Source organism: Onychostoma macrolepis, chromosome 17 (genome assembly GCF_012432095.1).
Source record: "Onychostoma macrolepis isolate SWU-2019 chromosome 17, ASM1243209v1, whole genome shotgun sequence".
Lineage (NCBI taxonomy): Eukaryota > Metazoa > Chordata > Actinopteri > Cypriniformes > Cyprinidae > Onychostoma > Onychostoma macrolepis.
In genome coordinates this window covers 5,158,895-5,185,465 of record NC_081171.1, presented here as the reverse complement: position 1 = coordinate 5,185,465, position 26,571 = coordinate 5,158,895, and the positions used below count along the sequence as shown (strand labels likewise).

The 26,571-nt window shown below is 35.7% G+C and overlaps 1 protein-coding gene across 9 annotated transcripts in view; it reads right to left on the bottom strand.

The window, feature by feature from the left end:
• LOC131523236 (neuronal PAS domain-containing protein 3) overlaps window positions 1-26,571 on the bottom strand; it is a 313,372-nt gene that overhangs the window by 179,020 nt on the left and 107,781 nt on the right. For 7 of the 9 annotated variants that reach the window (XM_058749405.1, XM_058749406.1, XM_058749409.1 and 4 more), the window contains one exon: window positions 20,890-21,134. In XM_058749405.1, the coding sequence (XP_058605388.1) occupies window positions 20,890-21,134 (245 nt within the window). The remainder of the gene's footprint in view (window positions 1-20,889; window positions 21,135-26,571) is intronic. The other 2 variants (XM_058749412.1, XM_058749413.1) reach the window with 1 other exon arrangement.

The window sequence follows — 26,571 nt, the reverse complement described above, 5'->3', positions numbered from 1 at the left end:
ATCACAAATCACAAATATATATATATATATATAAAATATATCTGATATAATCTAATTGGAAGACACAAATAAAATAATTAAAATAAAATAAAATCACAAAAGATAAGAGTAAACCCAACCCAACATTACATCACATTACACTACACTACATTAACGTTTTATGTTCAATATATTTACAGCACAATACACCTACATATATATTCCAGGTTTTTAGGATGCCTCTAGTCAGCTATACACTTCAGGTCTATTGTATTTATTAAAAGAAAATTACAATTTCAAAACTGCTCTTATTAAGGCCACAATAAAGATAAACAAATAAATATGTAAACAAACTTTTTAATTCATCTTCTACTGTATCTGAATTTCTCAAAAGGATGCATATTAAAAAAAAAGTCAGCTAGATAACTTTACTATTGAACCAATCATGGTAGTTAGGCTGTGATTCAATAGACTCTAAACAAACTCACAAGAGTGCCTAAGTTTATTACACTTATGCAGTGCCACAGAAAGTCTCTTCAAATCTATATTTCATTACCAGACCACAGGAAAGTCAGGAATTCCAGTTAATTGTGTCGATTTTCACTGGCTGCTCATCTTATTATCTGACGCAGAAAATGTAAGCATTCAACAGAAAGAACGGATAAACGAATCTTGGGTCATAGAGAACTGATAAAAGGTAAATGAAGTAATTTTCTCTGAGCTTCTGTCCAACGGAGATTTTCATAGCAAGGACATCGCAACAAGGAGAAGTCGGTGTTATTTCTAATTACTTAAAGCGAGCAACAAATTCAATCAAACGCTGCTAGCGATTCAGCGAGGGACTTCAAACGCAAGCGCCCATCAAGAAGCTACTCGTGGTGAGAGCTTCTGCTACCAAAAACAATGAATTTCATGTTTTATTCATGCGTACATATACATTCTCATTAGTGGCGGCCACCGTGTGAAGACAGATAGTGTGATTGAGTGGGGATGGGGGGAGGAAGGAGCCGCTGTCGAGGCCTTGGGCGATCTGTTGATTGACTGGGCTCCGGTCCCAGCGGTGGTGACCGCCAGGCTCGGTGATGGACACACATTGGAGAATGAATCTGAGCTAGCCTGCAGCTGGGTTGTGCGTCTGGACTCCTTAGTGGGTCCGCAGATTGACCTAATACAAGCCCACTGGCCAAACGGCACCAGGGCGATCCAAGTGTGCTGCATGTCATGAACGGGGCACAGGAATGCTGGGAGATGGAGAGCTTGCTGCTCGTGTCTAGATGGAAAACCTGGTTCTGCTAGGGTTAGGATAACAATATGCATTCATGTGCATTCAGAATTCAACTGAGGATGCATTTAAATTCTAATTCAACTCCTTTAAATTGAGGTGGTAAACATTGCAGAATTGCAATTTGACTGTAAAAAAGGAAAATTCAAAGTTCATGCACTATTGTTTAAAAGGTTTGGGGTCAGTACTTTTACTTTACTCAGTTCTTTAGTTTTATTCAGAAAATGCACAATAAATTAATCAAAAGTGGCAGTAAAGACACTTATAATGTTACAAAATATTTGTATTTCAAATAAATGCTGTTCTTTTGAACTTTCTATTCACCAGAGAATTCAGGTAAAAAAAGAATGAAAGAAAAAAAATAAAATCAATGAAAAAAAAAAAAAATAAATAAATAAATAAATAATAATAATAATAATATATATATATATCATGGTTTCCACAAAGATATTAAGCATTTTCAACATTGATAATTCTAAGAAATATTTATTGAGTAACAAATACACATATTAGAATGATTTCTGAAGGATCGTGTGACACTGAAGACTGGAGTAATGATGCTGAAACTATTTTTTTTTAAATATACTAAAATAGAAAACAGTTAGATAAAAATGTAATAATATTTCACAATATTACTGTTTTCAAATAAATGCAGTCTTGGTGAGCATAAGAGAAAACATTGAAAAATTCTTAGTGACCCCAAACTTTTCAAGTTCAAATTTTTTTCCATGTTATAAATTGAAAGGAAGCCAATTTACTATTCTAAATTTTGCTACTTGGTTATATGAACAGGGAATGTGATTTTAATGCAGAATAAGGGTTACCATCTAGACACAACCAACTTTGCTGCTGACCCTGTCACCTTCTTAGCCAACCCCAGTGTTAAAGCAAATTCAGCATCACAACGGTAATGCGGAGATGAGAGCGAAAAATCCTAGACCGTCAGGGCCACTATCAAGTGGTTTATTATAGATATTAATGAATAATATGGGTGAGCGAAAACTGTTAGTCATGCGTTGAGATAGCAATAGCTAAATGCTTCACGCATGAATCGGTTGGTTTTTCAGCCAGCGCCCGAGTCTCTCGACCCCTCCGCCCGCGGCTCGCTCCCAGCTCGCCTTTAAATGGTAGAAATCCATTGGTTTCGATATGAAGCTCTTTGTGACAGCAAGTAAACGGAGTGATTAAGCCGGGCGAGGGCTATTGAGGGGCAGAAAATGGTGTGATTAAATTGGATGATTTGGGTGAGTCATTTGTGTCCTGAGAGAGACAAACAGTGTTGAGGCCAGACACCTCCATGACCTTCCTCTGAAATCTTAACCGCCTTTACACTTCACTGCAGACAAAAAGCAAAGCACAACACAGCGGACTGTGATTATCAACCACTTAGGAAGAGAATATGATATCAAAATTGAACATTTTCTTAATAAATAATAATAAATGTCTCTGGATTTATTGTGCACAATTCAGTATATGTTAAGCAAAGAAAAACAATTTTTGTTTTCATATTGTATTTTAAAAATTTAATAAACTTTTTTTGTGATGTAAACAAGGCCACATAAGCAATTAAAAAATAAATAAATATTTTATTATATTAATTAAATATAAATTGAAATGTATTAAATATAAGTATTTCATAATTATATGGAAATACATTTGTATTTAAATTTCCTAAATATCATGATATACTAGCTAAATATGAAATGACAGAACAAAAATCACCTATTTAAATTATGCATTCATTGTTCATTATGATCAGTGTGCTTCGGAAGAGTATAATAATGTGACAATTTTAAAGTGCCCCTATTATGCCTTTTCGAATATTACCTTTCATGCAGTGTGTCATGTAGCTGTATGTGAACATAAACTATCTACAAAGTTGTGAAGCCGACAGTGCACAATAAATAAAGTTATTGTCTATCAAAAAAAAGAGTTGACTCACAATCGCCTAAACGAGTCGTCAGGAATTCGAATCTTATTCTGTTACGGCTGTATGTCACAAAGTAACACATTTGCATAATGTCCGCCCACGTTCTCGCGAACAACTTGAGATCACATCTTATAATTACCACAAACTTGTTAACACTTACCACTGAGAAACGTCCTGCTCCAGTCATGCTTGCGAATCAGTCTCTTGTCGATCAGCCACTTCAACTGTTTCATCATCAGACTCTGGCTCGAACTGGTAAGGTACAATCGATACCATCTTTTCTAAGTATTGACAAGTCTCCAGGGCTGTCATTCTGTCAGTCCGTTATGGCAATGGGCGTTTCGTTTCCGACACGCGCTGTACGTGATAGACTAATCATCGCACGAGTCGTTTACGAATCATTTAGAAATTAGGTAAAATAAAATATATTTTTTGAGAAAACTAAAGTCTTTTTTGACCTTGCATGCATGTAAACCTGTTTTAGGAGACTCATAAAACAATATTAGAAACCTTAAAAATGGCATAATAGGGGCACTTTAACCAGTTCTCTGTGTGTGTATATATACAGGTGCATCAACTCAAATTGTGAAACTCGTGTTTTAAATAAAATCAATGCACACAGACTGAAGTAGTTTAAGTCTTTGGTTATTTTAATTGTGATGATTTTGGCTCACATTTAACAAAAACCCACCAATTCACTCTCTCAACAAATTAGAATACTTCATAAGACCAATAAAAAAAAAATGTTTTTAGGGAATTGTTGGCCTTCTGGAAAGTATATTCATTTACTGTACATGGTAGAGGCTCCTTTTGCTGTAATTACTGCCTCAATTCGGCGTGGCATGGAGGTGATCAGTTTGTGGCACAGCTGAGGTGGTATGGAAGCCCAGGTTTCTTTGACAGTGGCCTTCAGCTCATCTGCATTGTTGGGTCTGGTGTCTCTCATCTTCCTCTTGACAATACCCCATAGATTCTCATAGAGTTTGCTGGCCAATCAAGCACAGCATCACCATGGTCATTAAACCAGCTTTTGGTACCTTTGGCAGTGTGGGCAGGTGCCAAGTCCTGCTGGAAAATGAAATCAGCATCTCCATAAAGCTTGTCAGCAGAAGCATGAAGTGCTCTAAAATCTCCTGGTAGATGGCTGTGTTGATTGTGGACTTCAGAAACACAGTGGACCAACACCAGCAGATGACATGGCAGCCCAAATCATCACTGACTGTGGAAACTTCACACTGGACTTCAAGCAACATGGATTCTGTGCCTCTCCACTCTTCCTTCAGACTCTGGGACCTTGATTTCCAAATTAAATGCAAAATTGACTTTCATCTGAAAAGAGGACTTTGGACCACCGAGCAACAGTCCAGTTCTTTTTCTCCACAGCCCAGGTAAGACGCTTCTGACATTTCTCTGGTTCAGAAGTGGCTTGGTAGCCCTTTTGCTGAAGACGTCTGAGCGTGGTGACTCTTGATGCACTGACTCCAGCTTCAGTCCACTCCTTGTGAAGCTCTCCCAAGTGTTTGAATCAGCTTTGCTTGACAGTATTCTCAAGCTTGCTGTCATCCCTGTTGCTTGTGCACCTTTTCCTACCCAAATTCTTCCTTCCAGTCAACTTTGCATTTAATATGCTTTGATACAGCACTCTGTAAACAGCCACACCTTTCAGTAATAACCCTCTGTGACTTACCCTCTTTGTGGGAGATACCCGGAATTTATACTGTAGGGATGGTCATTAATTGAAACTCAAATGTAAATATTCTAATATTTTGAGATACTGATTTTTGACTTTCATGAGCTGTAAGGTCTAATCATCAAAATTAAAACAAATTTTTTTTTTAAATGTTTTACTTTACATGCTATGAATCTAAAATATATGAAAGTTTCACTTTTTGAACATTGAACTTTTTCACAACATTCTAATTTATTGAGATGCACCTGTATATATTATATATATATATATATATATTAGTGGTGGGCATAGATTAATTTTTTTAATCTAGATTAATCTCACTGTAATCTTGGAATTAATCTAGATTAATCTAGATTAAAATGGCTCATTTGAATTCTGCCAAGTAGATAAGTAAACAACTAGCAGTCATCAAGAATTTTATATTGATAATAACATTGAAGACATTGTATGATTATTCCTTAAAGATAAGGTTTTAATAGTTTTAGTAGTAGTAGCAGCCTATTACGTTCTGCCCAATGTCTTCAAGTGAAACCGAACTTTTATTTTGACAGGTTGCCGTGAGGATAGTTTTTCTCAAATGAAACGCTCGAATGCTCATGAAGTGACTCTCAGAGCAGTTCTGGAGATGTTGTTCATGTATTTATGTCCTCATTTAGTGAGACGACAGACGTTAATATCGCCGCAAGCGTCACGCGGTCTTCTGTATGAGTAGTGAACAAACCCGTGCGTCTGCGCCATACATTCACACAGAGACACACAGAAGTCATATTTAGATAGACGTTTTGCGGCTTAATATTTACAAATAGGAGTGGGAGTGTGCTCACTTGTGTGTGCGCTTACGTTTGTGTGCGTGTGTGTGCGCGAACCGGGGCGGAACTCCGCTGTGCGCGCGATACAGAGATAGCGACCATGTAACGTAGAGACAGAAATGACTTGCCGATTTCCATTTGGAAGCTTCTTAAAAATAAATCGAGGTGAAAGTCATCATAGCTTGCGTAGTATAGACCCAGCTCCCAACCCAACTTTGAGAATAGATTAACGGCGATATTTTTTTTATCGCCCGATAAGAGTCTCACGTTAACGCAGCACATTAACGCCGATAACGGCCCACCACTAATATATATATATATCAGTGGCGTTCCGTCCATATAAGCTGCGAATGCCCCGCATACCCAGGCTGTCTGAGAGAATGAGTTCACAGGCTAATTAATATAAACATAATTATAAGTTATCATTTGAGATGTGACAAAGCTTAATAAAGCGTTGGGAATAAGTACGTAAAATTATTTATGAAAAACAGTGGTAATTTTCTGTAAATCTAGTCAGTGACGGTAGCTTCCGGGTAAGCGGATTCTCCACAGCTTTGGCGCCTCCACTCTGTTGCTATGACTAGTCAGGATTGTAGCGCATTCTCAGTGTTTAGCTGGTAGACGGCTGATTTCATGCGTGAGGTAAGCTGTCCGCGAAGCGCTCGCCCAAGCGGAAAAACTCGCTGTTGCTGCCAGATCTCGATTGCCGAAAATTACATTGTGTTTGATGCAAAACTAACCTGACGAAATCATATGCAAAAAAAAAAAAACTGTAACTGTATATTTTCATGCTTTCTCAAGCAAAGCAAAATTTGAAAGTCCACTAAAAACATATCTGGACATAGACAATGTTGAAGACGTTATTGTCAACATGCCTAAGTAGTAAATAAAAAAAAAAGTTTATAAAAATGTATATAAAATTTGAAATAATTACAAACATCAGGAAAAATAGTAAACAATACCTTTGTTTTCCATATATTTGTGTCGCTTACAGTTAAAGTCCTTCTGTGATTTTATTGTTGTTTGCAACGTTACTTGGCAATATTTTAAAGATATTATTATTATTATTATTTTCTTTTTTGTATTTTGCATGGTCTATTATTGTCACCCAGGTGGGAGTTTTAACTCCTATTCACCGGGAATAAAAAATAAATGAAAAAAAATAAATAAATAAAAATAATTCAGTTGATGCAGAGACTTATAAGCCGTGCGTTTCCCTGAAAATAATTGCACACCTTAGAACGTTCGTCAGCCAATCAGATTCAAGCATTCAACTGCCCCGTAGTATAACTATGGATAAACAACCTGAAACGATTAATTTAATTTACAAATAGCCTAAGGTAGGAATGTGCAAACTTTTAAATCGACACCTGCCATGGTGTTTTCCTCTTTGAGTGTGTCCTAAAAGTGATGAGGAGAGGAGATGAGAGGAGAAGAGAGGAGGGGGGTCTTAATCTTAGCACTCAGCATACCCAGTTAAAAAAGTCACCGCTCGCCACTGATATATATATATATATTAAGGGTGTCAACGTTAATGCGTTAACGTATGCGATTAATCTAAAGATTTTAACACTTTATAATTTTTTTTACGCAAATTAATCGTTTGATAAGGTTTGACCCCAACTTCTTGCCATCATTGCAGCGCGGAAGGTTGATGAGGGTACAGCGAACCAGTGTTGCCAGGGTAACGGCACAAGTGGGCTATTTTGAAAATACAGTCGTGGGAAAAATTACAGAGCCGTGGGTTGCGGTTTTTTGGGCTACTTTTATAATGTACCGTGGCCGCCCAAGGTGTATATAGACAAATAAAAATGAAAATAGATCCTTAAACTAATGTGTATTATACTTGGAATGTATACCTGGCAACTTAAGAACGGAGAGGCGGTTGTAACATCACAAACAATGAGAGTTTCAGCAGAGCATACATGTTAAGGCTTTTACACAGCAGAAATAAACATGACAACAGCCACTATAGATTATATAAGATAATAAACACACGATTAGGACAGGATATGGTTTGTATGTTATTTTCTTGAGAGAATGTGTACATCGATGCTAATTTGTGCAGCGATATAAAAGGCTATAAATAGCATATTTTAACAACAGTAAACGACCAAATTCCACATGTGATCGCAAAAGGAAGTTATTACAAACACTCAATGGTGGTTTGAAGTGAGTTCTGAGTAAAAGTGGACTATTAATTTCATAAATTGTCAGAACAGGTCCAATTCTTCTTCATAATGCATTTTGTCATAATACTTCAAGTAAGGTCGCAAGAAAATGTTTTGTTGTATTTATTTAGAAATACTTTTGATATTAGCTGGGTAAACGTATACTGGGATTGAAGTGATGTGGCTTGGTAAACGTTTTATTGCCAGTATAAAGGCTGATAATGGCTGAATAAAAACAAAAGAATAATGATAAAAGACACGAAACGATCGGTTTGTGCGAGAAACTGAACAGTATTTTTATCATTTTTTACCTCTAATACACCACTCTGCCCAACTGCCCTGAGCGCGTGCACGGCATCCGGTGCGTGACGTTTGTATGTGCTCTGGCGTAGTCAAAAAATGATAAAAATACTGTTCAGTTTCTCGCACAAACCGATCGTTTCGTGTCTTAGGACATCAATGTATCGTCACGAGCTGCAGGGTTTCATTTGGATTTGTCTGTGCATGTTTTTTTTACTTTCAAAGATTGTGTGCCCATTGACTTGCATTACAGGACTGACAGACTGCAACGGTTTGAGTTAAAAATCTTCGTTTGTGTTCTACTGAAGAAACATAGTCACCTACATCTTGGATGCCCTTGGGGTAAGCAGATAAACATCAAATTTTCATTTTTGGGTGAACTATCCCTTTAACATTAGTTAATGCACTGTGAACTAACATGAATAAGCAATGAACAACTGTATTTACATTAACATTAACAAATATTAATAAAAAAGTTTAATAAATGCATTGTTCATTGTTTGTTCATGTTAGTTAATACATTAACTAATGTTAACAAATGACACCTTATTGTAAAGTGTTATCATAAGTTAATTTAAAAACTGCATTATGTGCAATTTACATGTTTGCATACAATTTCTTTAAAAGTTGAGTGTTGATCATCTATTTAAAAATAAATAGTAATTAAATTTAAGTTTGGGTTAAGTTGTTAGGCCTAATTGTAACCTTATATTGTAAAAACTATAACTGAATTTATTTAAAGAAAGAGCAACTTGTTCAGTAAACCACTATTTAAAAAAAATAAAAAAAAGGTTTAGTTTTTTCCCCCTGCTGTACCGAAATCATACCGAACTGTGACATTAAAACCGAGGTATGTACCAAACCGTCATATTTGTGTACCGTTACACCCCTAATATATATATATATATATATATATATATATATATATATATATATATATATATATATATATATATATATATATATATATATTTATTGTGCATACATAGATTAATACAGATGTTGATGTTGAGAACAAAAAAAAAGCCAACAACTGTATTTAATAAATTTTAATGTAGAAATTTTGCTAAAAATTTTAATGTCGAATTTTGCTGTTGCAAAACTTGTAGATGTTAGAGTCATTTCTAAGGTGCTGCTATGCAGTTGCTAGGGTGTTCTACGTGTCTGGTTATTAAACTTGCACTTGAGTCTCCATGTTCCCATGTCTACTGCACTGCAAACACAAAAGAAATCGAAGAGCGCGGTGACGTTTTAAAAGCAGGATATCAAGGAATTATTTTTGACGTTTTGATTCGTGCGAGCCTATAAAGCTCCGTGACAACTTGGTTTAATTATGAAATATATTACAGCTGCCTTAGTCGAGCCAATTAAATTTGATTGGATACTTTCTTTATTCAACAACCTCTTTTCATGTCATTCTAATTTACTGTCAAAGCAGCCTGAATATTGGAAACTAAATTATTTACTACAGCCCATAAGCCAATAATGTTCCATTTGTCTCATACTGAGAGAGTCTACACTAACAAGATTATTAAGGACATTACTTGTAATAGTAAATGCCCTTCACTTTATTTGAGGCTCACGCTGTGCTTTCAGACGTTCCACTTCAAAAGAGCAGCACTCAGAAGAGACTGTCAGCGGCCGGCAGGAAACGCTCAGGTACGGCCGACCAGCTAAAAAAATAAAACGGAAGATTAAATGATACGCAGGCAAAATCAGTTTAAATCTATTCCGTGCCATCATTTTTAAATTAAAACTAGCATTTAGGCTCTTGCTTCTACAGAAAGAAAAAAACAAAAAGCTGCTGGTAACGCTGAGGCAATTTGTAATACTTTGTGAAGATATTAGCCACAGCCGACTACAGGTTCAATCACGGCGCTGGAAAACGAGGCTCTCCATATTCATTCCGACTGTCTCTTGGATTCATTTCTCCATTATTGGCCTATTTGCAAAAGGACTAATTACCAGCAGGCCAACGAGAGTCTAAGCACTTGTCAGCGCAAAACACCTCTATTTTTAGCGGAGAAACAATAATCATATTCTCCTTCCGCCAGGAAATCTGCAGTGTTGTTACTGAGGAAATACAGTCCTTTCTGAAAGTAAACACACACAAAGGCCGACCCGGAGCGTATACAAATACACGCCGCGCTCCCGAGCGAAGCCATTGGGAAACTTAAGGCACCCTGGAGGGCTGTCTCACGCTGGCGCTGCCAACATTGGCTTTGTTGTCTCCATTCAGAAGAAGGATAGACCATTAAAGAGCATAGTTACGCTCAAATATATAGCAGAGTCGCGATTAAGTCTCAGCCCGAACGGCGAGTAGGATTCGCACCTTGCATAGAGAATCTCGCACAAGGGGAATGTGATTTAATAAGGAAATAACAGCCTCGTTCTAGCAATTAACTGCATTTCTTTGGCTGCGTTTGATTTAATGTTAATCAATTCATGGCAAGACAAAGTACATACAGTTTTTTTGCTGTTATTAAAACACATTGTTTGACAACAACTCTCCCTCAAGCTGTTTTCGCCTCACGAAGTCACAAAAATAAAGGTGTACGAGTAATTGTTTCCATGGCAATTACGACTTTCTTTGGTGTGCGTTGGAAAATAAAGAAAATAGCATAAACATGCCCACAGCCTCAATGCAGCCAAAAGCAATTTCCTCTTCTAAATTTAGTTATGCAAAGCCTATGGGCATCATCAGCATTTAGTAATTAGTTTTATAATTACTGCTGTTTTGCTCACTGTCATTCAATTTTTCTTACACCACGACTGGGGAATGGAACATCTCACACTCACAGCTGGGCAAATTACCATCCATTTATAGAGTGAAGGATATCAGCGAGGGCTGATTTTTACCCGTGATGCACAGCTCCGAGCGGCACAACACCTTTGAGCCTGCCATTTTCCACCAAGTCCAGAATGCCAGGGAGGAAAAAAAGCACTTTTTCACTGTTGTGAGGGTCTATTGTGATGCAAACAGCATTAATTCCCTCATTACCATTAACAATGAGTGTGGCACGCTGGTCACCCGGGTAGAGCGCTTTAATCAATGCCCTGCTCTCTGCCAACCTGCTCCGCCAAAGACCCCCTTCACATGAGGATGTTAAAGTGACTGCTCCATCATTTTGTGAGCTGGTCAAAGCCTTTAATGAGATCACACTGTTGACTGTATGATGGTTTGATATGCTAATCTATGAGGGGTGCACAGGTGGCTATTTGGGGTAGTTGTAGCTGATGCAAATAATGCAACTACATTTTCCACAAACAGTTGTTTTCCAGTAACAAAAATGACAAAATGCAGAATACAGAGTTATTTTAGTTGACAAAAAAGAAAACTGAAACTCAACTTAAAACCATAAAAAGATAATTAATTGAAACAAAATGTTATAATATAATTATAATAGTAACTATAACAATGATACAAAAAATAACACTGATAATAACATACTGTGTGTTTGTGTGTGTGTGTGTGTGTGTGTGTGTGTGTATGTCTATATATATATATATATATATATATATATATATATATATATATATATATATATATATATATATATATATATATATATGGTATATTTTGTCTATGCATGGAACACTGAAATGATCAACTACTGTACATTTGCTAAAATGTGTGGTATAAAACACAGCATGGTGCACGCAATCCTAAAATGCAATGCGAACAACTTGAGCTTTTCAAGTAGTGTTAATTTTGTCAGCTATTTTCAATTTTAGTCTTAAGGCCATTGCACACCGAGCCCGAAATTTTCGCATTCGTCACCCTTTCCTATCAAAATGCATGCTACGGATGCGAAAACGCAGAAAATCGAACCTGATCCTAGTTTTTTTTATGACAGACTAAAGTTTCGAAGGGAGTGTGTAAACGTGATTGACACAACGTGAGGTCGTATTTATTTTTTTAACGTGTGAAAATTTCAGACTCAGTGTGCAATGGCCTTTAGTCTTAGTCTCGTGTTAAATGTCCTTGTTAGTTTTTATCATATTTAGTCAACCTTATCCTATTTAGTTTTAGTCAATGAAAATCTAAAGTATTTTAGTCTAGTTTTAGTCAATGAAAACTTGACATTTTAGTGATAAGATTATTATTAACTGTACAGCAGTATTAATTTTGGCAGCCATTTTTTATTTAGTATTAGTCTTACTCAAATGTACATTTTAGTTATCATATTTAGTCTTGTCCTGTTTTTGTTTAGTCAAGTTTAAGTCAATGAAATTCATGAGCCTTTTAGTCAGGTTTTAGTCAAATCTTAGTCACATTTTTGTCATGCTTTATAATGGTTAAACTGATAAAAATTATTTTTGCTCAAATTTAAAATCGTAATGATTGTTGTCATTTGAGAAATTTACTTTTGATTTTCAGGTATTGCACTTTCACCAGTAAGCACAAATCAATAGAACTCATTGTGTATTTTACCTCATCTAGTGTACTGATTTATTTTAAGCTTTTTATTATCTAAATTAATACCAGAGACTTATGTAATCTATCTGTCTACATTATGAAAACTGCTAAAACAAATGAAAAATATTATAACAGTGAAATTCCAAGTAATTCCACTATAATTCCAAATTGCAATAGCCTATTTCTCTATTAAAACCACAGCGGTTGAGTAAGTGCATTTATACAGCAACCACAATCGCAAACAATACAGTTGAGATCTCACGACAGAACACAGAACGACTGAGTGACACTTTCATTTAAGATGAACATCTCACATGGAAATCGCTAAACTCCAGCTTGTTTATCTGTGTTTGTTTTTTTTGTCTCCGTTTTTGACGAAAATAAAGAGGTTTTTGTTAAAGTTTTTATTTTTTTAATACATTTTAGTCACGTCTTATTTTGTCAATGAAACTGCATGTTAATATCATCATAGTTATCATTAATTGACTTTATTGTCATCTCGTCTTCGTCATGGGAAAAAAGCTTGTCAACGAACAACGAAATTAACACTATTTTCAAGTGAATGAACTACAAGAAATTATAGAAACTTCCCTTTTTTAAATTTTAATTTAATCTTACTTTTCACTGCAAAAAACAATAATAAAATAAAATAAAAAACATTTTTCTTCACTAAGATAACAGGCTGGAAATCATATGCAACATGATGAGGTCATGAGACACAACGAGGCATACTTCTAAGCGAAATGTTTATCATGGAATAATGTCTACTGGTTCATTTACTACTGTTAAATTAGGCAGTATTCAGTAAATAGTAAGCATGTTTTCCATTTCTGTGGTTTGTTCATATGACTTTTTATGTTTAGTCAGTAATAATACATGCTCACCAAAGCTACTCCCCAAGCGGTGTTAAATCATGTTCAAATGTCTGATTCATTTTAGTCCATCGTTTCATTCCAATGAAGGAAAGAATATACTAATAAATAAATATAGCTCAAAATATTTTTCTTGTTAGCTTGTAATGTACAGTAGCTATTCTTTCAAAAGGCTAGTTAGACTGTACTTCTTTAAATTAGCATCTTCCTGTAGTTCAACTAACAAAGCACAGCTCTAACAACTCCAAGGTCATGGGTTTGCTTTCCAGGAGACAAATACACCAATGAAATGTATACAGTTACTGATTAAATGCATATTGATTGCAAATGCATAAGTGTGAAGCTACAGTATTGTAAGTGTAAGTGTGAAGCTACAGTATTGAAGTAGAGAAGGGCGGTATGAAACAGTGTGAAGCTCACGGGTGTAGCTAAATGTCAGGCGTGAAGAAAACGAGACGTCAAAGATGTAGCGCGGGGGAGAGGAGGGGGAGTTCTCTTCAAGGTCTCTCCGAGTTTATTGATGAAATTATGCTAATTGGGACAAGTACATGGACATTTGGCTGCTACTCTGGAAAAGCATGCCGTTACGTCAAAAAAAAAAAAAAAAAAAAAATGAAGGAAACTTTTTATGATGACTAAACTTCAAGAGAAGCCATTATGCTTGTTAAAACGCTTGAGTTTATGAGGTGCCGAAGGACAGCGTCCCAGAAGACGAGCCAAAAACAAGCAAACAAAGAAAGGAGATGATTACGAAATCTTTTTTTTTCCTTCACTATAAATAAGTGGCTTGAAAAGCAGGAGGTTTGGTTGTGTTCGGCTGAGTGACACATCTATGCGATGCAGCAGTCACCAGAGATCAAACGCTGATAACCAGCGAACACGCAGCGGCTTCCAGCGCTGCCTCTAATAAAGACAGCGGGCCGCCGCATCTCAGGTATTAATCACACACAACAAAGCACTGTGTGTTTCTGTCAGTATGTTCCACACGCTTCCACTGACTGCTGAATAGATTATAACCCCACTGATGAGAAAACCGCCAATACAAACAGGATGTTTACAGTAGAACGGCGCAACGACAGAATAAACCCACACCTGAGGAAACTACAGCTCACGAGATCTCAGCTGCCTTTAAGCACTCACCATCGCCTCAGATGTTTCTCTTAGAATTTCTGAAGAGACATAAATCAATCACAAGAATGTTCAAAAGTTTGTGGTCATTAAGTGTTTTTAAAGGAATAAATACTTCTATTCATCAAGCGTGCATGAAATTCATTAAAAGTGACAGTAAAGACAATTATAGTTTTACAAAAGATTTCTATTTCAGGTAAATGAACTTTATATTCTTCAAAGAATCATAAAAAAATGCATGATTTATTAATAAAAACTATTATTAATAATTGAGCACCAATAATAATTGAGCAGAAAATCATCAGCATATTAGAATGATTTCTGAAGGATCATGTGACACTGAAGACTGGAGTAATGATGCTGAAAATTCAGCTTTTCATCAAAGAAATAAATTATATTTTAAAATATATTCAAGTTGAAAACATTTATTTTATATTGTAATAATATTTCACAATTTTTACTGTATTTTTGATCAAATAAATGCAGTCAGACATTTTCCAAAAACATGAATCTTACAGACTCCAAAACATTGACCGTACATCTACATATAGTAACAGTACACTGTAAAAAAACAAAAAAAACAAAAAACAAGTTGAGCCAACTTAAAATTTTAAGGCAACCAGCTTCAGCATATTTTTGTCGTTTAAAGTTTATACAACAAAAATGTGAGAATCTCCCACAAAAATAAGTTGAGCAAACTCAAAAATCTGCGGAAGCTGGTTGCCTTAAAATTTTAAATTGTCTCAACTTTTCTTTTCTTTTTTTCTTTTTCCAGTGTAGGCCTATACAGCTATAAAATAAATTTGGATAGAATATGAATATGAATTTGATCTTGGGGTAAAAAATGATGAGAATTGTTTTCCTCATTTTTTTTCTCCCAAGCCTCCATTTTCTATTTAGGAGAAACAATTGAGTAATTACAGAGTTTATTTTTTTATTTTTAAAAACAAACACTTGTATTAATCGAGGATGCATTAAATCGATTTAAAGTGGCAGTAATGAAATTTGTTACAAAAGATTTCCATTTCAAATATATTCTGTTTCTTCAACTTTATATTCATCAAAGAATCATAAAAAAATGCATAATTTAATAAAAACTGAGCACCAATTACAATTGATAATTGAGCAGCAAATATTAGAATGATTTCTGAAAGATCATGTGACACTAAATCTTGAAGAATGGCTGCTGAAAATTCAGCTTTGCATCACATGAATAAATTACATTTTTAAATACATATAATTAAATACATTAATTACATATAAGTAGAAAACAGTTATTTTAATTTGAAATGATATTTTTGATCAAATAAACAGAGTCTAAACTTTTGATCATTAGTGTACATCAACATAGATTAAGAGTTTACAGCTATAAAATAAATTTGCACAGAACATGGATATGAATTTGATCTTGGGGGGAAAAATTGATGAGGAATGTTCAAATTTAAATCTTATTATTCCTAATTTTTTTCTCCCAAGCCTCCATTTCCTCTCCACTGAATCTCATCGCTGTCTAGGAGAAACAATTGAGTCGTTACAGAGATCTCGTTTGTGATTTATCTCCCTGTGGGCACCAGCAGTGCATGTAAAATAATTTCGCATTTCACTCAATTAATTCCCCTCCGTTAATATCAGTCTCCGAGCAGCCGTTGGCGCAAGATGTTTACGCCCTGGGTGATTAAGACGGAGAAGCGAGTTTTTGACATTCCGACGGAAAGCTGCTATTTTGCAAACATTTCTGCCCATTTGGAATTCCTTTCCGGTGATCATAAAAGGACAACTGGCATATGTGTCCTCGACTCGGCGGCTAACTACAGGCACAAAACGTGTCAATTGTGCAGGCAGCGCTGTAGAGTTTGGGGGTGTGCGCTTGGTGAAGTGTGGCATTTTGGCGACTGCTCGCTGCTCTGCATGCATGAATAATGAATGCACAGGTGGTGGAGGGGGGTCAGGGGCCCGCGCCATCCTCCAAACAACAGAAAGGTCATGCTTGTTTGTGCAGTGTCCTTCAACAGATGTGAAACGCTTCTGACAGAGACTAGCAAATTTCGGTTAAAACGCTCCAAAAAAATTAGTTGATGGGTCAATTACGGTAAAGGTCAACAGGCGCAAAAGGAGAGAGGCGGCTAGCGCACGACTTATGATAATAAATCAACACTTGAGAAACGGAGGTCAAATACTTTCAGTTGCGATGCCAGTAATACAGCCGGCTTTTATTACAGATAAAGGCCTGAATTCTATGCTTTGTCACCCTGGTTTTGCATTCAACAGAAGGCGGCTTTGTTTTAATGGTGTTTGGCGACTCTCCGCCGTACAAATGGCAGCTCCAAATTGTTCTTTATTCACACGGACACGAAAAAACTGGAAAAATGCAGGTGGATTTTCTTCTAAGCATTCCGATTCGCATGAGATTTGCCAAACGACACTGTTCGGGGACTTCCCAAAAGGTTACAATCATCAGTTATTATGTAGAAACGCCGTACAAGAAGTCAACTTGATTTTTTTATCCTTTTCATGGCAAATAATGTATAATAAGAGCAGCGGCGGCTTCAGATCTGACATGGGAAAATTGCATGATCCTTCAGAAATGATTCTAATGTGCTGATTTGCTGCTCAAGGAACATTTCTTATTATCAGTGTTGAAAACATATTCATATTTCTGTGGAAACTGGGATACTTGACTAGTGATTAGTTCAAAGAAACATTATTGATATGAAATATAAATATTTTGTAATATTCTAAATGTATTTACTCTCATCCTTCCTGAAAAAAGCATTAATTTCTTTAAAAAAAAAAATTATATATTAATGACCTCAACCTTGAAAGTCTGTTTGTTTCTTGTTTCTTGTCTCTGTCATTGTATCTTTATTCACACAGACACGAAGTAGAACAGGAAAAATGCAAGAAGATTTTCTTCTAAGAAGTCAACTTGATTTTTCCCCCCTTCTTTTCACAGCTAATATTGTATAAAAACAGCACCGACAGCTTCCAATCGCTATTTAAAGTCGCTGAGAAATTGCATGATCCTTCAGAAATCATTCTAATATGCTGATTTGCTGCTCAAGAAATATTTCCAATTATTACCAATGTTGAACAGATATTTCTGCGGAAACTTAGATTTTTTTTAAGAATAGAAAATGAAATCGAGATCTTATGTAACGTTATAAATGTCTTTACTGTCACTTTTGATCAATTTAGTGCATCATTTTTGAATAAAAGTATTCATTTCTTTAAAAGAAATCTTAAATGACACCAAACATTTGAGAGGTTGTGTATGTTTCTTGTATCTGATATATTTTCTTTATTCACACAGACATGAAAAAGATCCAGAAGAGCACAGGTAGATTTTCCTCTAAGCAAAGAATCATTTCGATTCACATGAGATTTGCCAAACGACACTGTTCGGAGATTTCCCAAAAGGTTACAATCATCAGTTATTATGTAGAAATGCCTTACAAAAAGTCAACTTGATTTTTTCTTCTTCTTCTCACAGCAAATATTGTATAATAACAGCAGCGGCGGCTTCGGATCTCTATGTAAAGTCACTGGGAAATTGCCTGGAAGTCTGCACTGACAAATGAACCGGCTACTTCCAGGCCCAGGAAACAATATCGTTTTCCTCCGACTCACCTTGACTCGTGCACACAAACAATCGGAAGGAGAAACGGGCCCTGCCCTCTGAGCTCCGGGCCTGATGCAATAAGTCACCATATGCTCGTATTAGCATGCTCTGCATTACGGCGTGTGGCGCGCCTCCCGGTCAGCTGTACGCCAATCATAACACATGCACCTCTTTTAGTCTAAATAACAATCCGGCAGGAGTCAGCAGAGGATGAGGAGAGAGAGCTCTGCCGCTGTAGGTCAGCCCTCATCTCCTCGCTCCGATCGGAAAATAAACAGAGATTCATGAGCTCGGAGGAATCAGGAGCAGGGCTGAGTATCCATTAGCTCTAGCGATGCAGAGCGGCAAAACGGGAATCGATAACAGGTTCTGTTCGAAATGTAGTGCAAATAAAATGGGCCGCGCTACTGATTCAATTCAAACGGCTGCTGTCAATGAGATGGAAGGACACAAAGAGCCTCTCATTGTCCTAGAGGGTTTGGATTCACCTTGCTGAGCGTTCATTAATACATGGGGATGCGATGCACTTTATTCATTTCCTTCGCTTACATCATTTCCTGCACTGCATGTCGAGCACGTCGATGTCAGACGTGTAAAAGGCAACAGTCCTGCGGACCGGCTCTACACCGAATTATTCACCATATACATTTTCTCATTAAAATGCATGCGGCTCTTCAAAGCGAGACAACAATGATACCATCTGTTGTGTGCCGGCCGGAATACACAGAACAAAGCCGCTGAAAACTGCAACAATTTACTGTTGCCTCTAACAACATTCATGGTATTACAGCCATGCCAAATGTACAGTCAATAATTCACACTTAAGTGCAAAGTAGCTGTAATGAATAAAATAAAATAAAATAAAATAAAAAGGAATAAAATATAATAAAATAAATAATATATACAAATATAATAAAGATAATAAAATAAAATAAAATAAAATAATTAAAATAATATTTAATTTAAAATAAAATAATTACAAAATTATAAATAAATAGTATAAAATAAAACATAGTATAAAATAGTATAAAAGTAAAAAAAAAATAAAAAAATAAATATATATATATATATATATATATATATATATATATATATATATATATATATATATATATATATATATATATATATATATATATATATATATATATATATATATGCCAAATGTAGCTATTGGAAATATTAGTTTGTCTTTTGATAGAAACCCAGGCACTAGAAACATGTTACTGTCAGTGCAAATACACTGAAAAACCCATAGCAAATGAACTCTTTTAAATATTAGATTTAGCCACAGCAGTCAAATATAACGAGAAGAGCAAGTATTGAACGCATCTTTTTATTTTCATTGATCCCGACCGCATCCTTTATCACCAACCAATTAGCATTAGTTGATTAACCAGGCCCATTACTCACCTAATCGTTACAGTCCAACTAAGAATCCATAGTTACTGTTAAATCTATAGGCTGCTTCAGTGTACTGACATTCGTAACTAATTAGGCTACTGTAGGGCATGACACGGTCCTTGTTTATTTATAACCAACAGCTATTTTTCTTCTCGAGCCTGTAGTGCAACAAACTCCAGTCAGGAGGGAGCGAGTTATGACCACTCTGCACATCTCACTCGACTTTTTTAATGTACATCCACAGTTTCATTGTCTACTTCCTGTCCTTGCTGGCAACCAAAAGCACTAACAGATGATTGATTTCGTGTACTGCATGCAGTTGACTACCACTGACAATCATCTCAAATAGTACCTCAGTGTGTATAAAGCAGTTCATACTTACAATTACTCTTATAAAAGTGATAGTCCACCCAAAAAAGGAAATTTCTGTCATTATTTATAAAATGTCATTCCAAAACTAATTTTCTTTCTTCTTTGGAACAAGAAAATAAGAAATTTCGAAGAATGATGGTAACCAAATGGTTTCGAGTTCCATTGACTTCCACAGTATGGACAAATAATACAATGGAAGTCAATGGGAACCGAAACTAAATATATTATTTTGTGTTTGGTAGAAGAAATGCATAAAGGTTTGGAACAACACAATGAGAGTAAATGACGACAGAATTTTCATTTTTGGGTGAACTATCCACTAAAGGAAGACTTGCAGGCAAGTTAGTTGAATAAAACAGATATTTGCAGCTTGTATATTTGTTATATATTTGTATATTTGCAGTAGTGTCAGCAAAAATAACTAAGGTTATTATAGTTAGCTAAAACAATAAAAAAAGTTATTTGAATTAAGAGAAACTTTAACTGAAATTAAAACCTGAAACTTATTTCATTTTGGCTAGTTGCCAAAGCAATATTTCAAAAACAATACAAAATAACAAAAACACAACAAAATTGGTAAAACTTTAACTACAATTAAAATTAAAACAGAAAATATACAAATCAAAACTATTTTCAAAATATTAACTAAAAAAAACAAAAAACATAGCAGCATCTCGTCTACTTGCTTACTACCATTATATGCGTTTTAGCACAAAGGCGATTTCACATTAAAGGGGTCATATGATGCTTTTTTTAAAGATCATTATTTTGTGTATTTGGTGTAACAGAATATGTTGACATGCTTTAATGTTCAAAAAACGTGCTATACATCACATTGCAAAAACACTGTAATAATCCATTATTACAACAAAAAGAGCAGAATTAAACTTCTGCACAGAAGAAAGCTTCTTACCTTTGACTGAGGTGTTGGGCGGCGGTCCTTCGATGCGCAGGTTCCACGGCGGGTCTCCCTGGTTGGCGAAGTCCCTCATCTTAAGGTAGCTAATGGTGAGGCGGATGATGGAGGCCTTGTCCAGCTGGCTGGTGATGGCGCCGGGGAGTGGAAGCATCTTTGCCAGCTCATAGAACTCAAAGTTTTCCTTCCCCCGGCGCGAGCGAGCGGCGTCACGTGACTTCTCCTTCCTTAGAGCCTGCAACCTGACAGAAACGCAAGAACGTTGGTAACATAAACATCTACTGCTTCTCAAAACCTGACAGACTTTGCTTCCTGGCTTGTGACTGACAAAACTTCAATCCTTTATAGATGAAGTACTTAAGTTTGTGAGGCGCCGAGGGACGACGTCCCAGAAGACAAACCAAAACTAGGGGAACATAGAAAGAGATGATTATGATTATCATTTCTTTATCTATCAAGCAGTGGGTTAAGAATTTAGAACTGTAAATATACTGTACATTAAAAATGATCCTGAAATTGAGCCCATTTGCTTTCTTAACACGTACTGTAGATCTGGCTTTACTTTGGGTAAATTATTATAAAAGACCAAAAATGTATCTCTCATTAAAATAAAATAATTCTCTACACCTCAAAATTGCTTTTCGTTTGACGTCCCCAATCGCTTTTATATTTTAGCCCTTCCACTCCAAAAACCAGACACACAGAAACCACTTTTCACAATCCAAACACTTTCCCAACATTCTTTTGTTTTAAACCTTGCATTTCTGTGTTACAACCACAGACGTCAAAAGAGAGAGCACAGAATTATGTGGTGTACCTTTATTATATTGCTTCACACTGAACTCACATTTCAAAGTTAAATGGGACATGACATACTGTGGTGATACCATAGTAGAGTGAAGTACCAAAGAACACTACCATTCAAAAGTTTGAGGTCAGTAAGATTTTTTTATGTTTTTAAAGGAACTCTTATGCTCACCAAGGCTGCATTTATTTGATCAAACATACAGTAAAAACAGCAATATTGAAAAATATTTTTACAATTTAAAATAACCACTTGTCTGTCTGAATATATTTTAAAATGTAATTTATTCCTGTGATGTAAAGCAGAATGTTCAGCATCATTACTTATATTTTTGTAGAAACCATGATACATTTTACTTTTCGAGATTCTTTGTTAAATAGAAAGTTCAAAAGAACAGCATTATATATATTATATATTATTTATATAATATATTATTTGAAATTGAAATCTTTTGTTACATTATAAATGGCTTTACTGGCACTTTTAATCAACTAAATGCATCATTGATAAACAAAAAGTATTAATTTCTTAAAAAAAACAACAACTTAAAAAAGTAGTGTATATACAGTTGTATGATTCATATACAAAAATGCCACACCCTAAAGAGAGGGAAAACCATGGTTACTATTGATAGATCCAATAATATTAGCTTCAATTCATAATACAGACATGTAACAGGATTCCTCTCTATTGTAATTTGTAGCAATATATCCCAACATGCCTTTCTGTTTTCAACACAGCTTTTCCCATCCAAACAAAAGGCCCAGGAGAGACGGTCTGTAACTGAACTCAATAGCTGTGCCGGGCTCTTTGTTATTGACTGTATATAGTATCAAGAGCACACCTCTGTGCCAATCACAGACGGGGCAGGCAACCGCGGTGTTGTGGCGCTGGGCCGCAGCAGGCTAAAGTTGCAGTCACACCGACTTTGTTGTGCTCCGTCGAGAGACCTCAGCTCAATTGATTCAGTCATTGGAATCCAGAAGTGGGTCGAAGTTGTGATTAGCTTTGGCCCAGGGTCTCGTGAGACGCCCCTGTGAATGACTTTCATTGCTGCCTTTTTACCACAGACAGACGGCCAGCCAGAGATCTTCTTTCCCTGCCAAGCGCTCAAACAAAGAGAAAGAAACACTATGCCGCGCTAACCTCACCTGCATCTGAGCTCAGAAGCGAAGCTAGATGGAAAACGCCCAAAATATGCACTCGCTCCCATGCATGCCTGCACAAAACAAAGATTTATTATAAATTATGACTACTGCCTCAAAGTGTTTCTGTTTATTTTGAATCGAGTGATTTACAACTGTGCAGTTCTCTGTATTTATTTCCTTCTGAATAAAATTAGTCCTTTTCTGGCAGCAACTGCTACAGTAGCAACTTAACATAGCGAAAGCGACTGACGGCACATCTTTAAATATGGAAATACACTGGTGTAAACACTGTATGCATTGCATAATATATAAAACAGATTGTTATTTACAAGAAAATATGATTTCAGTCTTACTACTTCAAAATCTCACATCAAAAATCTCAAATCTTCAGTGTTTTACTTATCAATTCTTTGTAATTATTTGTGAAATTTACTAGCATTTTCTGAGTGAAAATTGTTTCTACAATTTTTATTTTTATTAGTGTGGGATATTTTATATTAACAAAACTATTTATATATCATGTTACAGAGTCAAACAAAAGATGATACAAATTAATAATGACCAGTGACCAGAAACATCAAGAATCTGCTTCATAATTCATTTAAATATATCAATTTAGGATATATGCAGGGTTATTATCGTAAACTAAAACTATATACAAAAAACTATTAAAAACATATTGTTTTTACTTGAAACAAAATAAACTTAAATAAAATACAAAAAAACTTAACTTATTTTATTTTATTTCAACTACAGTAGTTGCCAAGCCAACATTTCTCATTTAGTTTAACTAGAAGTACTAAAATAACTAAAACTAAATAAACCAATACATTAAAATGAATGTAAAAATAAAAATAAAAAAAACTAATAAAAATGACAAAAACACACAACACATAATTAATTACTAAAATAGAAAATAGAAAAAATAAAATTAAAATTCTTAAAGAATTTAATAGCGTATCAATGATACTAAAATAAAACTGAATATATACTGTATACAGTGGTGGCCAAAATGATTAGAACACTAGTATTTTCACCAGCTAAAAAATGGTTTTAAGTCAGTTATTTCTATCTTTTGCTGTAGTGTGTCAGTAAGAAATATCAGTTTACATTTCCAAACATTCATTTTGCCATTAATTGTAATAATCCAGTGAGATTTTTGTCTGACAACAGCCAGTGCTCCACACAAAGATCAGATCTCCTCATCATCAGTCTGTCTGGAATGACATGAAGAAACAGAACAAACTGAGACAGACTAAATCCAGAAGAACTGTGGCAACGTCTCTAAGACGCTTCAAGAGACCTCCCTGCAAAGCTACCTGAAAAACGATGTGTACCTAGGGCAAAATCTGCTTTAAACACAAAGGATGCTCACACCAAATGTTGATTTAATTTAGTTAATAGAAGTTAATTGATAAAGAAAATAGATATTATATTTATTTTAGAATAATATGAATAAATGACTATATTTTAGTTCTATTTCAGATTTTTTTTAAAACATGGCCAAAGTGCATCCCTCACATTCATCGTAGGCAGTATAAGGTGCAAAACATACCCTATGTATTGCACAGATTTTATTTTTATTTATTAGTTTATTTGCATATAGGGACAGAACAAAAATCATGATTAAAGACAAAAAAGCTGAGAAATATGCACTGTACATAAGGAGTATAGTATATGCTAATTTTCATCCATATTTAGTAAACTAGTAAACTACGGTAAACTAGTGTCACGGCAGAGCAACAGTTTTGAAGAGAATCTTGCTGAGCAAGTTAATGTTAACATGTACAGCTAGATATTGGAATAATAACTTCCGGCTTAATGGTGCATACAACTCTGTTGTTGCCTAACACTGGTGTGAAACACACACAGATATGTTTAAAAAACTGAAAAGTGCCCTAAAATGTATTCAAATGCACATAAATCAGATTCCTTTTCAATCACTTAAAGCACAAGTAAATCTGCATGAAGTCAGTGTATCGGCTAATAACACACACGACACAGGCTCTCTGGTGTTTACAGTCTCAGCTCTCTGGTCCAAGGTTTGAGTCCACTGATTTACGATTTTCAATCAAACAACTCACAACAGCCGCTTTAATGCTTCCAAAACACAACTGCCCACTTTCTGTAGCGTTCATCATGTCAAGCCATTCTGAATTAAGTCGGAAATAAATCAGCCCAGAGCTTCTGCGTTCCCTGTTGGCCGACATTTAGATTAATTTTTTACCACCATAAATGCTAAATCAGTTATAGCAAGTGCCGAAAGATGGGGAGAGAAGAATGCCTTGATGGATGAAAAACGACTGTTGGTGGAGAAGAAAATCAGCGGATATTGTCTTCACATTTTATCAACAAACAAAAAGCAACATAAAATATGAATCAGAGCCGTGCCACAGAACGCAAACATATTCTGGAGTGCTTAATCTAGTAATTCCTACTCTGCTTCCCAAGAAACTTCCAGAAAAAAGCCCAATTACCTCCAAAAAAGCACCAATGACGCCTTACGCAAATGTAATGCTACAGTCACAGATGCCGTGGTCAATTTTAATCCTGTATGAAACTATCATTTCACCAGAAGATATAGATTGGCTCCAGTCCTTTGCATACGAGCGATGGATTTCTATTCTCAACAGTGTGGAGCATTCCAGCACAAGAATAAAAACACCATTTGATGGTCTGCTGCTCAGACAGTATATAAAGCCAGTTGTAATGGTTGTTTGGATGCAAAGTGCAACAGAGCAGCAGAATTTCATTTGTTCCACAAACTTGGAAGGCATTATGCCGTTCTGCCAAATACGTCTTGATGCACCGAGGTTAGGTGACCTTCATTTTTGTGACATATTTATTACGTACTAGTGGAAAATGCAACAGACGCAAAATCTCGGCGATACTGCGGGCCCTCTGCGACTCTTGCGGGACCTTTCAGGGAAACAGGACTCGAGTTAGTTTTGTGGCGTGGACTAACGGCGGCGGCTCTTGAGTAATGAGTGTTGTGTTATTGAACGGCCTGTTTTCTGAGCGGGAATTTATGTGCACCGCACCGATTTTGCTGTTTCCTGCTTCCAGGCTGGTAGAAAAATACTCATGGATTATCTGCAATGAACATAAATGTGCCAGAAACCTTTTCAGAGCTTTTTGCTTTTAGAGTTTATGCTCACGGAAACATCTGGAAACAGTAAATAGTCAATCAGTGTCATATTTTCATCAGACAGACACTGAAATCAATACATCATGACATTCACAACCCATTTTACTTGTGTAATGTGACATATTTTAGAGTAAATGTACAGTATGACGGGATTTGATTACATCCATCAAAAACTGTTAGAATCCTGAAAAGTAGCCAATAATATCAGAATTGAACCATGTGACTGGAGGGGAGGAGTTTGATGACATCAGAAGTAAAAAATAAAAAAATAGTTTCAGATTTATTTCATTTTTGTTAAAGATTATGAAGACAAACGTGCTCCTTCAGAATAACATAACCCAAAGAATCATGAAGAATCAGACAGACAGACAGACAGATACTGTAGATAGATAGACAGATAGATAGACAGATAGACAGATAGATAGACAGACAGACAGACAGACAGACAGACAGACAGACAGACAGACAGACAGACAGACAGATAGACAGATAGACAGATAGATAGATAGAACGTCAGACAGACAGACAGACAGACAGATAGATAGACAGACAGACAGACAGACAGATAGACAGATAGA